This window comes from Primulina tabacum, chromosome 7 (assembly GCF_025594145.1).
Source record: "Primulina tabacum isolate GXHZ01 chromosome 7, ASM2559414v2, whole genome shotgun sequence".
Taxonomy (NCBI): domain Eukaryota; kingdom Viridiplantae; phylum Streptophyta; class Magnoliopsida; order Lamiales; family Gesneriaceae; genus Primulina; species Primulina tabacum.
This window is the reverse complement of record NC_134556.1, coordinates 2,732,371-2,746,068: the sequence shown is the minus strand read 5'-3', so window position 1 is coordinate 2,746,068 and position 13,698 is coordinate 2,732,371. Positions and strand designations below refer to the sequence as shown.

General features: G+C 35.6%; 1 protein-coding gene across 1 annotated transcript; it reads left to right on the top strand.

Moving 5' to 3' along the window:
- The first annotated feature begins 7,356 nt into the window (after positions 1–7,356).
- On the top strand, positions 7,357–13,014 carry LOC142552391 (uncharacterized). The gene is made up of 8 exons (XM_075662166.1): positions 7,357–8,410; positions 8,651–8,770; positions 8,855–8,964; positions 9,067–9,340; positions 9,749–10,060; positions 10,921–11,425; positions 12,723–12,808; positions 12,929–13,014. Exons 1-8 carry the CDS (start codon positions 7,357–7,359, stop codon positions 13,012–13,014), a joined length of 2,547 nt encoding a protein of 848 aa, XP_075518281.1.
- Positions 13,015–13,698: the final 684 nt, after the last annotated feature.

The following is a 13,698-nucleotide window of genomic DNA, read 5'->3' as shown; positions in this document are numbered from 1 at the left end:
CTTATACAACACTTAAGACTCTGTTTCAACCCGTTCTAGCCCCATAATGCACCACAGCCCCTTAAACAACACAACGTCGTATGCCCTAAGTTGCGCCCCTCACGTGCACTCACGACATTCACGAGTCCAAGCCCTTATGCTAGCCAACCAGACCCTAATCAACCCTATCATGCCTACCCCTGGATCTTACGACCCCATCTAGACCCTAGAAATGGGCTCTGGTCCAGCCAACAAACCAAACCACGACACCACACAAGGTCGCGACACCCCTATACGCGACCGTGTGCTGTTTTGTTTCCTATTGAACCAGCAGCTTCTCAATCCATATTGGACCACTTATTAGAATCTAAACACACCGTATAACATAACCTACATAGCATCAAGCCATAGGATCGGTCCAGCGAAGACGACGATTATAAAACTTGAGGAAAAACGAATGAGTTCATGCATATATCGTATCAAAACGATTTTCAATAGCGTTCTAGCATACATATAATCAAAACAATGTGTTTCCATGCATAATTTGTATCCAAATATAGTATATAATATGATTGATTCATAAAATAAAGATTTAGACATGCCTTTGCGTTAAAAATGTACGAAATATCGATAACTACCGCGAGGAAGAACGGAGGCCGAACGGAGATGGTTTGCTGTGTTTCTTGCTTCAAAAGGTGACTAAATTAATCAAGGAACATTGCGGTGATGATCGGATTAATGCTACTGTTGAAGAGAATATCGAAAAACTCAATCCCTTGGTTGAAGAATTTTCGGCCGAAATATGTGTATGTGAGTTTATTGTGTATTCTTTGTGTTTGTGTGTGTTTGTCGTGTGATCTTGGTGTTTTGTGTGTGAGAGGCGTGACTTATATGAGAGTTAGGGTAATGACTATTCTTGTATAGTAAATAAAATTATTAACTAGAGTTTTAGGCTAATTATCCAAAGTTATAATTACTAATTTAGCCTTTCAACTTTAAAATTTGCCAAATTAAGAACCTTAAAAACCTAAAACTCTACCCATAATTAAATACTAACTAGTTAAATTAATTAATTCATGAAATAATTATTAAATATTTTATTTCGAGTTAAAAGGTTTAAAATCCCTTATTTTCGAATTTTGTTAATTAAAACCGTTAATATATTTTTATTTCACTTGATAAATAAATTTAGCCCTAAATGCTAAAATTCATAATGCTTTAAAATCCTAATTCTCAGCTTAAAACAAAAAATGCAACATTAAATTTTTACACCTCAAACTTCTACGGTATTCTTTCACGATTCGGCATCGAACATTCGCATGAAAAAATAAAATTCGAGAAAACATTTTAAATTGCATAATAAAATAAATAAATATATATACATTATATATATATATATATATTTAAAATAATTTAACACGCAGCATGCATCAGATAAAATTATTCATTAAATGTTAATTTATTTCAATCATGCATGGGGTTTACCGTATACGATTTTTGGGCACTATTTAAATGCAGTTCTATATTCATTCAGTTTTTTCTACAAACCCATTTTGTTCTTAGGATAATTGATTAGAAGGTCTAGGTACTTATACCACACCTGATTTCCATCAAAATGATTTAGGTTCATTCTTCATAGCTTATATCCAACTGATATCTAATAGAGCTTTGTCTAACATTTTAGGTTCTAATTGCAAAATAAAAGCAGCATGCAAGAATTCATTAATAATTTATTGTCTAGTTCTAAAAGGTGTTGAAAATGTTACCAATCACTTATGATGATGGATGTCTTACTCCCTTTTTAATTCTGTCCCAGTGGGTTGCCATTAACATTGTTGGAGTAGGATCAGTTAGGTTCTCCTTAGTGTGATTCCATCATCTTGGTTCTCAAGGATAAGAGATAAGCTTTGTTGAGTAACCAAGAAATATTCCAACGTCAAATTTGGCATCAAATGCAGACATATGTTTTTTTCCATTATTATTAATGTAACATTTACGACCAAATACATAATAAGAAAGGACTAGTCTTCCTCGCATTCCATATTTCATGTGGAGTTTTACCAGCCTTCTTGTTGATCATGGATTAGTTCTGTGTATAGCATGCGGTGTTAAATGCTTCTGCCCAAAATCTTTGGAAAACACCAGAATCAGCAAGCATTGTCCTTGCAGCTTCCTTCAGAGTTTTGTTCCTTCTTTCAGTAACCTCATTCTGTTGAGGTGCTTATGATGTGGAATACTCGTGTTGAATTCCATGTCTTGATAGACAAGCATCCAAAATTTTTTTTTAGTGATTCAGTACCTCGATACTTCTTATCCTGATTACTGATTTCTCATTTTTAATAACTTAAAAAATTTAATCATTTGGCCACAAGTATGATATTTACCAATAAGAAATATAACCCAAGTAAATCGAGAAAAATCATCAATAATGATAAGTGTATATCTCATTTTTCCTAAACTGATTACAAGTATTGTCTAAATAAATCAATGTGCAATAGTTCTAGGCATCTATCAGTCAATTTTTTACCATTATTTTTAAATATAAATATAACATGTTTACCTAAATGACATGCAGAACATACATGATTTTTTTAAAAAAATCTATACCAAGAAATCCATCAGCAATGTTCAATTTACGCAAGTTATTTATTGATTTGAAGTTAAGATGATTAACTCTTTTATGTCATAACCACTGTTATCATTATTAATAGCAACAAAATAAATCGGTGAAGCTAGACAAACACTATTCTAGTCAACACCATTCAACAAAGTCCGATTATCAACATCCTTAATTATGCATTTTCTCTTATGAAACTCAACCAAATAACCATTATCACAAATCTGACTAATGTTAATCGAATTATAACATAATTTCTAACTAGTAGCATCTCATTAATCACAATATTTATGTGAGTAATCTTATCCATACACACAGACCTATCCTTTGTGTTGTCACCGAAAGTGATTTTGGTTCCTTCAAATTTGATTAGATCAGTCAATAATTGGGCTTGCCCAATCATGTGCCTCAAACATCCATTGTCCAAGTACCAAACTGAATTCTTCAGCCCTTATTTTTTATCAATCAACAATCACAATTAAATCAACTAGTAGCCAATATTATTTGGTTCAAAATGGGATTATTCCCTTAGAAATTCACACTTGGATCAGCCTGACTGGCCGACCACTTTCCGCTTCTGTACCAACGCCTGCTTCCTCCTCTAAACAAGTAATAGCCAGCTGAAGTGAGCCAAGCTCAACAATCTGGAATTCTAAACAGGTAAAGATTTTTGAAACCCTTTTAATATCTAAGCAAGCCATTATTCAGAAAGGGTTGTAAAAAACATGCTGGTGTAATGTTGTGTATGTATTGAAAATAGTACGTTGTCTTTCCTTTCTGTCATCATTAGTCTGCATGTTTTTTTCTGAACTGGCTTGCAGTTGTAGTATCAATAGATTTTACATCTCATTGAGTTTTTCCTGGTCAGATGAATTTATCTTAGACCAGTTAGGGTTAGCATTACAAATCTCTAGTTTGTAACCAATATCAAACATTCTGCCTTTGTTCATCTGTTCAACATGTTACTCAGTTTGAACAATTGGCTATTGATGTTCATATATCGTACTGGAACTAACAAATTGAATATATTTCCCTTTGTACATGTTCAGTTTCAATGAGTACTGATGTAACTGAGATTGATATCATTACTACTAAAGCCAAGACCTATGTTTTCTCCTGATGACTTCTCCACCTCCTGTATTTACTCAAGACTAACTGAAGACTTTTTCAAAATTTAATCAGTTCAGATTATTTTATATTTTCAAACATAAGCTGCTGATGTTCAATCAGTACTCTTTCATTCTCATTCTTAAGCTTTGTATTTCTGCATTAAGATAGAGCACTTCGCTTAAATGTTCCCAGTTAGGCTCTTTATCACTGTCAGTTACTGTTGCTCGCTTTGCTTTGACATCCTTGAATGATTGAGAAAGTCTCTTTTACTCTTTTACCATGTTATGAAGTGTGGTAATGAGATCATATCATGTAAAATCAGCTAAGCTAAATTAAATTCCTTCTGCACTGGCGGATTCCAGCTTAGCATCATCCATGTGGCATTGTACTTCATCTCCATCAATCTCACTTGTCGAATATTCTGACTCAAATAAGTGAGAATTAGAATCTTCCCAATTGGCCTTACTGTCCTAGACCACCAGTACTTTTTGGTCTCTTCTCTTCCTGAATTACTTCTTGTCATCCTTAGCCATTTCCTTCTTGTCATGAGATTGACCTTCTTTGTCAGTTGGCCTTCTCTCATCATTCTTTGTCTTAGGGAAGTCGGCTATGAAATGCTCGATTTTCCCACAAATTAAACACTCTTTGTCCTTATCAATGGATTCTTTCTTGTAATGATTGTATTTGCTCGGATTTTTAAAATTGTTATGGTTCTTCCTTAAGAACTTGCAAAATTTATTCACAAACAGTAATATTGCATCACTATCTAACTGCTTGGATGTCTTCTCTTTCGAGACAAATTGATCTCTGGATGTAGTAGCCAGAGCTTTTTTCAGTTTGGTTATTCATTCACCACTAGTTCTTATTTCAAGTTCGAATTATTATGTCTTAAGATCAGCAAACAGATCATACATGACAAGCTTGTTAAGGTCTTTAGATTCACATATATCCATAGTTTTTCCATCAATTATTTTGAGACTGCCCTCATTACTTTTAATGTTATCTCATGATTTCCGTACTCTTTAGTTCAAAAATGATCTTACTCACTCTTTCATCGAAGTCTGAAGTAGACTCTCCGACTTTAATATTGATACTCTAAATTTTTTGAATATCAACAGACATTTTGTTTCCTTTTTCCAAGTCATTGCATTTGCACAGTTGTATCTGTTTCTCCCATATATCTTTGCCAGCGGAGCACATCTTGATTTTTCTAAAATTCTTCTTGTCCAGTGTTTTTTACAATATGTCTTTGGCAACATTATTCATATTATCCTTTTTCTTGTCTTTAAAGGTCCATTCCATTCTTGGTTTTTCAATCATATGAGGAGCACCGTCAGAAATAACAATGACAGTGTTTTATTTCATTATCTTCATTGGTCCGTCGTGATGACATACCATATATCATCATCTTGTGCATCTAAATGATCATGCATCTTGATTTGTCAATCATCAAAATCCTCTTTGTAGAATATGAGAATTTTACTGAATTAGGCCACTGGAGTTTAATATATAGAAACAAGAATTAACCTACCCTAATACCACTTGTTAGAATTAGAGATTGAATTATATGGGGTGAATGAATAATATCAACAAATTCTGAGAATATTTTGGTTGGGATAACAACAATGAAATGTAATTCTTGTTGGTTAGGTATAAATAAGCCAACATTTTTCTCATTGCACGAAAATTGGCTCACCGATTAAGTTTGAACACGAAATATCTTAAGTGTGTGTGAACAGTTAGGCTATCAAATAAATTGTTATGACATATTAACCGATAATTAAATAACACAATTTTGTTTCTAGATGTTCGGCTGCTTCAATATATAATATCCCGAACTTTTATCATGTTATTGTTTTGATGTTATTATTGGTAATGGATATTTTTATGGTTATGGTGGTTATGTTTATTGGAATGGTAATAGTATTGTTATTGTGTTGGATTCGTGCTTTATGGTTAGTGATGATTATGGAAATAAATGAGTTTTTATTGATGGTTGTGTTGGATGATTGAAGATGTTTTTGGATGCTAATTTCATTGGTATTGTATAGGATTGGAAAAGGTTGGATTTTAGGTGAGTTGGTACTATTTTGGTGCAGGGGTCGGCGCAGCAGCGCTGCTAGGCGTACAGGACAGCGCCTAGGCCGAAACCGCGGCGCTGCCTGCTGCGAGTGTCGTAGCCCAGGCGCTGCAAACCCAAGGCAGTGGCGCCGTAACGCTAGACCGGAAGAGTTGCTACTTGGAAATGCGTTTTTGGGCGTGGGAATGGCTTATTAACCCATTTTCTAGAGGCTTCTTCTTATTTCTCCCTTATTACTTTTTCTTAAATGTTTCTTGCTCGTTTCCCTTAAGGTTTTCTCTTCTTCAATTCTCCACTCCAAATCCAAGGATCATAGTTGATTTCTTAGTGTCTCCAACCTTAGATTTCAATCTTCAAGGTAAAAACGTTGTATTTTTTGGAATGGACAAGGGTTAGAAATATTGAAGGGTTGAGTTGAATAAATGATTTCTATGGATATTGGTGATGATTTATGGTTATTGCTGTGTTTGTTGTTGTAGGAATTTCTTCAAGATATCTTAGCAACCAAGTGATTGTGGGTTGTAAGTAGAAGTTTTCTTTGTGCTCACCTGATATTTATATGTATATAAGCCATGTTATTGGTAACTAGCTCCTTCTCTTGGGATATACTTGGTATATATATTGTTATACATTCATTGTTCAAAGATTATCATTGAATTCATTGACAAAGGAGCTAGTAATTTATTGTTCATACCATGTGTTTATTAAAATTCCTCAATGAAGTTTCCTATGATTAAAGCCAATGATTGAAAGTAATTCATGCATGTCATTGGACAATTTGATGATTATTAATTGTCTCTCACAGTTTTGATATTTATATCAAAGAGATACATACCACAGGTCACAGGTCACAGAACTATCAATTCTTTTCCTTTAATTCATGCCATGGGATACCATTTATATTGACTTGATACCTATTATTCATTGGGAATGATATTATTCAATTTTCATTGTCATTGCCATTGCCATTACCATGTTTCAAGCCAAGCCTATGCATATGTATTTGTTATGTATAGCTTTCTACTTACTGAGTTTTATCTCATTCAGTTAATGTCATGTGATGCAGGTGATAAGAAACTTGAAAGGGATTGTCCAAGATGGAAGAAGTCATATGGCATGAGAAAGGGCTACTTTTGGGCATGTGAAATTTATTTTGATGGGTTGAATTTTGGATGGTTATATTTGTTTTAGTATGCATCTTTTGGGGAAAGAATTGTATATTTTGCTGATGATTTTGAATGATGGTTTAATGTTAAAATTTAGAAATGGTTATGGTAAGATATATTCAAGTTTTTGTTCATATACAGTTTAATTGATTATGTTTCCCTTAATATGCAAAGGCTTCCGCATATGTTATTTAGTTTAAATGTAAATTTCTATGGAGTGGGGTGTTTCAATTGGTTTCAGAGCAAAATTTCTTCGGACCATATATGACTTCTTCTACCTAGGACAATCCGGTATGTTTTCGATCCTGCATCTATTGATTTTAACATTGAGAATTGATTCTATTTCGTTTCCATTGATGTATTCTTTCTTCCTATCTATGTTAAAATGAGCATATTTGTAGGATATGCCTCCCAAGAGAAAGAGTATTGAAGGGGATGATAGGACCCCTCCTACTGATAAGACTGTCAAGGTTGTAAACCAATTCAGTAAGTTATTACAAGAACAAGCGAAGGTTCATGGCAAACGGATTCAACAGCCATTGAGCATGCACACCCCGACCCAGGGTCGTGGTCGTGGAAGAGGTCAAAGTACAACTGAAAGTTCTGATGATGGTGCATATGATCGTTTCAGACGTATGAACCCTCCTGATTTTATTGGTGGCCCTGATCCACCAGTGGCTCTTGAATGGGTAAAGTCATTGGAGGCCATATTCGATTACTTGAAGTTCACCGACTTAGATAAGGTAAGTTGTGATGTGTTTATGTTGGTCAAAGCTGCTCTTATTTGGTGGGAAGCTACCAAGGTTACAGTTAATGTTCGAGAATTAAAGTGGGACGAGTTCAAGGAATTATTCTATGCCAAATATTTTTCAAAGGAAGTCAAAGCCAAGGTGAATGAATTTCTTGAATTGAGGCAAGATTCTATGTCTATCGTTGAGTATACTTTGAAGTTTGAAGAAGGATGTGTCTTTGTTCCTTTTATTGCTGAAAACAACAAAGATAAGGGAGAACACTTCTTTCGTGGTTTGAAGCCAGATATTCGAAGAGATGTTCATATGTCAAAGGTGATCACATACCAAGACATTGTGGAGAGAGCTTTGCTTGCTGAGCATGATGAGCAAGAGATTGAGAAAGAGAGGCAGTTAAGAAGGCAAGCTTTCCAAGCTAGAGGTCAAGGTGCAAGCGCAAATGTTCGAGTTGGCCACAAAGGTAAAGGTAAGGTGGAGCAGCGTAATAAACCTCCTTCGATTTCTTCTGATACTGAGCAACCTGTGTGTCCTACGTGTGGCAAGCCACACAAAGGTGAATGTTTGGTTGGTAGTGGTCGATGTTTCAGATGCAAAGAGATGGGGCATACGGCGCAGAAATGTCCTCTCTCTCCAGACAAAGGAAAAGTTCAAGGTCGAATTTTTGCAATGACAAAAGAAAGTGTTAATCCTGATTTTTCGGTGATATCAGGTAATATTTTAATCTTTGACAAGAAAGCACTTACATTAATTGATAGTGGTGCGATACACTCTTTTATGTCTGAAGTGTTTATGCATTGTTTATCTGTTGAACCTGTTGTTATGCCATTACACTTTAATATTGTGTTGCCCTCTGGAGATGAAATTTGTCCTACTAGTATCCTTAAGGCTTGTCATGTTTAAATGAGTACGAGATTATTTTTTGCTGATCTTATTGTTATTCCGATGGTAGCATTTGATGTCATATTGGGTATGGATTGGTTATCTGCTTATCATGCGGTGATTGACTGTGTGGGCAAGACAGTGAAATTTTTAGCCGATGACAATGATAGTGATGTATTTGTGGGTCTAGGTTCTTCGATTAGTATTCCTATTATTTCTTGTCTACAAGCTTCTAAGTTTTTACACAAAGGTTGTATTGGTTTTCTTGCTTCAGTGTTGGTTGTGCGAAACGATAGTGTTATGCAATTACACTTTATTGATGTGGTTCAAGATTATCCTGACGTATTTGCTGATGATGTGCCTGGTATACCACCTGATCGAGAGGTGGAGTTTGTTATTGATTTAATTACAGGTACAACTCCAATCTCTAAGGCTCCGTACAGAATGGCTCCGACTGAGATGAAAGAATTAAAGAATCAATTACAGGAGCTATTAGATAAAGGTTTTATTCGTCCTAGTTCATCGCCGTGGGGAGCTCCGGTGTTATTTGTGAAAAAGAAAGATGGATCGTTGAGATTATGCATTGATTATCGAGAGCTCAACAAGGTAACTGTTAAGAACAAATATACTCTGCCACGTATTGATGACCTGTTTGATCAATTTCAAGGAGCAGTAGTGTTTTCGAAGATTGACATTCGGTCTGGTTATCATCAATTGAAGGTGAAAAATGAGGACATACCAAAGACTGCTTTTAGAACAAGTATGGCCATTATGAATTTTGGTGATGTCGTTTGGACTAACCAATGCTCCTTCAGTTTTCATGGATTTAATGAATCGTGTCTTTAAGCCGTATTTGGATATCTTTGTCATTGTTTTGATTGATGACATCTTGATCTACTCAAAGACACGAGAACTTCATTGTGAGCATTTGAGAATTGTATTTCAGCTGTTGTGGGATAAGCAATTGTATGCTAAATTAAAGAAATGTGAGTTCTGGTTGGAACAGGTGGCATTTTTGGGCCACATCGTTTCGAAAGAAGGAATTTTGGTTGATCCATCCAAGATTGAATCCATTAAACAATGGTCCATTCCAAAGACAGTGTTAGAGATTAGAAGTTTTCTTTGTTTGGCAGGGTATTATAGACGATTCATAGCGGACTTTTCGAAGATAGCATTGCCATTGGTTTAACACGGAAGGCTACCAAGTTCGAGTGGACCATTGAGTGCCAAAGAGCATACCAAGCATTGAAAGATAAGTTAACTTCTGCCCCTGTATTAGTACTTCCTTGTGGTATTGAAGATTTTGTTGTGTATACAGATGCTTCTAAGCAGGGGTTAGGTGCCGTTTTGATGCAGCGTGAGAAAGTGATAGCTTACGCTTCTCGTCAGTTGAAGGAATACGAGAGGAATTATACTACTCATGATTTGGAGCTGGCCGCTGTGGTGTTTGCCTTAAAGATTTGGCGGCATTATCTCCATGGTGAGAAATGTGAAATTTTTACATATCACAAAAGTTTGAGTTATCTGTTTTCGTAGAAAGAATTAAATATGTGTCAGCGAAGATGTTTGAAACTTGTGAAGGACTATGATTGCACCATTAGCTATCATCCTGGCAAAGCTAATGTGGTTACTGATGGTTTGAGTCGCAAGTCGAGTTCTGTATTGGGTTCTATGATTTCTAAATCATTATTGCTTGATTTGCAAAGGAACGAGATAACTTTGGTATCTCAAGGTACAGTGGCTCGATTGTTTGCATTGATTCTCCACTCAACTTTCTTTGATCGAATTTTTTACGGACAATAGTCCGATGATCAATTATTGGAGTTGAAGAGAAAAGTGATCTGACAGGATTTTCTGAGTTTGGGTTGAATCATGATGGTTTATTGACCTTTCGAGGTAAGATATGTGTTCCTTGAATGATGACATTCAAAAAGATGTACTTCTTGAAGCTCATATAGCGCCATATTCTGTACACCCTAGTAGTACCAAAATGTAGCAGGATCTTCGACGTCTTTATTGGTGGCCAGGTATGAAGAAAGATATCATGTTATTCGTTTCTGAATGTCTGACCTGTCAGCAGGTTAAGATTGAGCATTAAAGGCCGGCTGGATTGTTACAATCCTTACCTATACCGCAATGGAAGTGGGAGCGCATAACTATGGATTTTGTTGTTGGGTTGCCAAAGACTCAGAAGTGCTTCAATTCTATTTGGGTGATCGTTGATCGATTGACCAAGTCATCACATTTTCTTCCTGTTAAGACGACGTATTCTATGAATCAGTATGATGAGGCTTACATTCATAAAAATTGTGAGACTTCATGGGATACCGATATCGATAGTTTCAGATCGGGATCCAAGGTTTACATCAGAGTTTTGGAAGAGTTTACATCAAGCCTTGGGAACAAAATTGGCTTTTAGTACCGCCTACCATTCTCAAAGAGACGGGCAATCAGAAAGAGTGATCCAAATTCTTGAGGATATGCTAAGATCTTGCATAATTGATTTCCCGGGAAGTTGGGATTCCAAGTTGTCTTTGGTGGAATTCACTTATAACAACAGCTACAGATCTTTAATTGGCATGGAACCTTATGAATCTTTATATGGAAGAAAGTGCCGATCTCCTTTGTATTGGGAAGAGGTAGGGGAAAGGAAGATGTTGGGCCCGGAGTTGGTTCAACAAGCAGCAGATGTTGTGGCATTGATTCAAGAAAGAATGAAGACTGCTCAGTCTAGACTGAAAATTTATGCTGATGTTCGTGTACGGCCTTTATCATTCGAGGTTGGTGATCATGTTTTTATTAAAATAGCCGCGCTCAAGGGAGTGATGCGTTTTTGGCAAGAAAGGTAAACTAATTCCTCGATACATTGGGCCGTTTGAGATTCTTGATAAGATTGGAGACCGAGCCTATCGTCTCGCATTGCCACCGGATTTGGATCGAGTTCACAATGTGTTTCATGTTTCTATGCTCCGTAAGTATCTTTCTTGTAGAGCCCAAAAATCAGTACACGTAAATCACATGCATATATTTAATTGTTAAATTATTTATTTAAGTTTAAATGATTTCTTAGCGATGCATTATTTATTCAAATGCATTATTTTAAATTAATTATACTTATGTGATGTACGTTAAATGTTTTCTTGAGTTGCAAGTTTCAGGCGGTTATCCGATGCGGGATCAAGGAAAAGAGACTGGCGACGAGTTTGACAATTTTAAAACATGGTATTTTATTTTAAGTTAAGGATGGGGCATTTTAAATAATTTATTTAGTTCTAGCATTTTAAAAGCCTAAATTATTTATTTGAGTGATTTTAGAATTTTAAAACTTTTAAAATCTAGCAATTGTGAATTTTATTTAAATTAGAGAATTTTATTAGAGTGTGTAGTAGTTTACCATTTTGATTAACTTGTTAATTGAGTTAGTGTTTTTAAATTAGCTTGTTAAATTTTAATTAAGCAATAATTTGGCCCTAATTATATTAAACTCACGCACACACACACTTACACGTTAATCACACAAAACACACACACAATTCCTTACACACTATTTCAGATTTTGAGAGAAAAATATTAGGGTTCTTCGAGCAAGAGTGCAGCCGCCCCTCTCTGAATTTTTCCAACGAGTTTTCGTTGATTTTTCTTCCAGGAAAATAGTGCCACGTTCGTCCCGAATCAAGCCTCGCGCCGTTTCCTGGCATGTATATTCTATTTGTGTTGGATTTATGCTTTATGGTTAGTGATGATTATGGAAATAAATGAGTTTTTATTGATGGTTGTGTTGGATGATTGAGGATGTTTTTGGATGCTAATTTCATTGGTATTGTATAGGATTGGAAAGGTTTGATTTAAGGTGAGTTGGTAGTATTTTGGTGCAGGGGTCAACGTCGCAGCGCCGGAGAGCAGCGCTGCTAGGCGTGTAGGGCAGCGCCTAGGCCGAAAACCTGGCGCCGCGGCGCTGCCAACACCATAGTGCAAGCGCCGCAACGCCAAGGCAGTGGCGCCGCGGCGCTAGACCGGAAGAGTTTCTACTTGGAAATGCGTTTTTGGGCGTGGGAATGGCTTATTAACCCATTTTCTAGAGGCTTCTTCTTATTTCTCCCTTCTTCCTTTTTCTTAAACGTTTCTTGCTCCTTTTCCTCAAGGTTTTCTCATCTTCAATTCTCCACTCCAAATCCAAGGATCATAGTTGATTTCTTAGTGTCTCCTACCTTAGATTTCAAGCTTCAAGGTAACAACTTTGTATTTTTTGGAATTGAGAAAGGTTTGAAGTATTGAAGGTTGAGTTGAATTAATTATTTCTATGGATATTGGTGATGATTTATGGTTATTATTGTGTTTGTTTTTGTAGGAATTTCTTCAAGATATCTTAGCAACCAAGTTATTGTTCCTACCATGTGTTTGTTAAAATGTCTCAATGAAGTTTCTTATGATTAAAGCCAAGGATTGATAGTAATTCATGCATGTCATTGGCCAATTTCATTATTATTATCTCTCACAGTTTTGATATTTATATCGAAGAGATACTTACCACAGGTCACAAGTCACAGAACTATCAATTCATTTCCTTTAATTCATGCCATTGAGATACCATTTATATTGACTTGATACCTATTATTCATTGGGAATGATATTATTCAATTTTCATTGCCATTGCCATTGCCATGTTTCAAGCCAAGCCTATGTATATATATTTGTTATGTATTGCTTTCTACTTACTGAGTTTTATCTCTCACTCAGTTAATGTCATGTGATGCAAGTGATAAGAAAGCTTGAAAGAGATTGTCCATGATGGAAGAAGTCATATGGCATGAGAAAGGGAAACTTTTGGGCATGTGAAATTTATTTTGATGCGTTGAATTTTGGATGGTTATATTTGTTTTAGTATGCATCTTTTGGGGAAAGAATTGTATATTTTGCTGATGATTTCGAATGATGGTTTAATGTTAAAATTTAGAAATGGTTATGGTAAGATATATTCAAGTTTTTTGTTCATATACAGTTTAATTGATTATGTTTCCCTTTAATATGCAAAGGCTTCCGCATATGTTATTTTGTTTAAATGTAAATGTCTTGGGAGTGGGGTGTTTCACAATACCCCTACGTCATGCCTTCTTCCTT

Excerpts from the sequence above, each read along its gene's own strand:
- LOC142552391 (XM_075662166.1), top strand. The coding sequence starts at position 7,357 with ATGCCTCCCAAGAGAAAGAGTATTGAAGGGGATGATAGGACCCCTCCT. Across the intron at positions 8,965-9,066 it reads GTATACCACCTGATCGAGAG|GAGCTATTAGATAAAGGTTT; the intron begins GTGGAGTTTGTT and ends AATCAATTACAG. Across the intron at positions 12,809-12,928 it reads CTTAGATTTCAAGCTTCAAG|GAATTTCTTCAAGATATCTT; the intron begins GTAACAACTTTG and ends TTGTTTTTGTAG.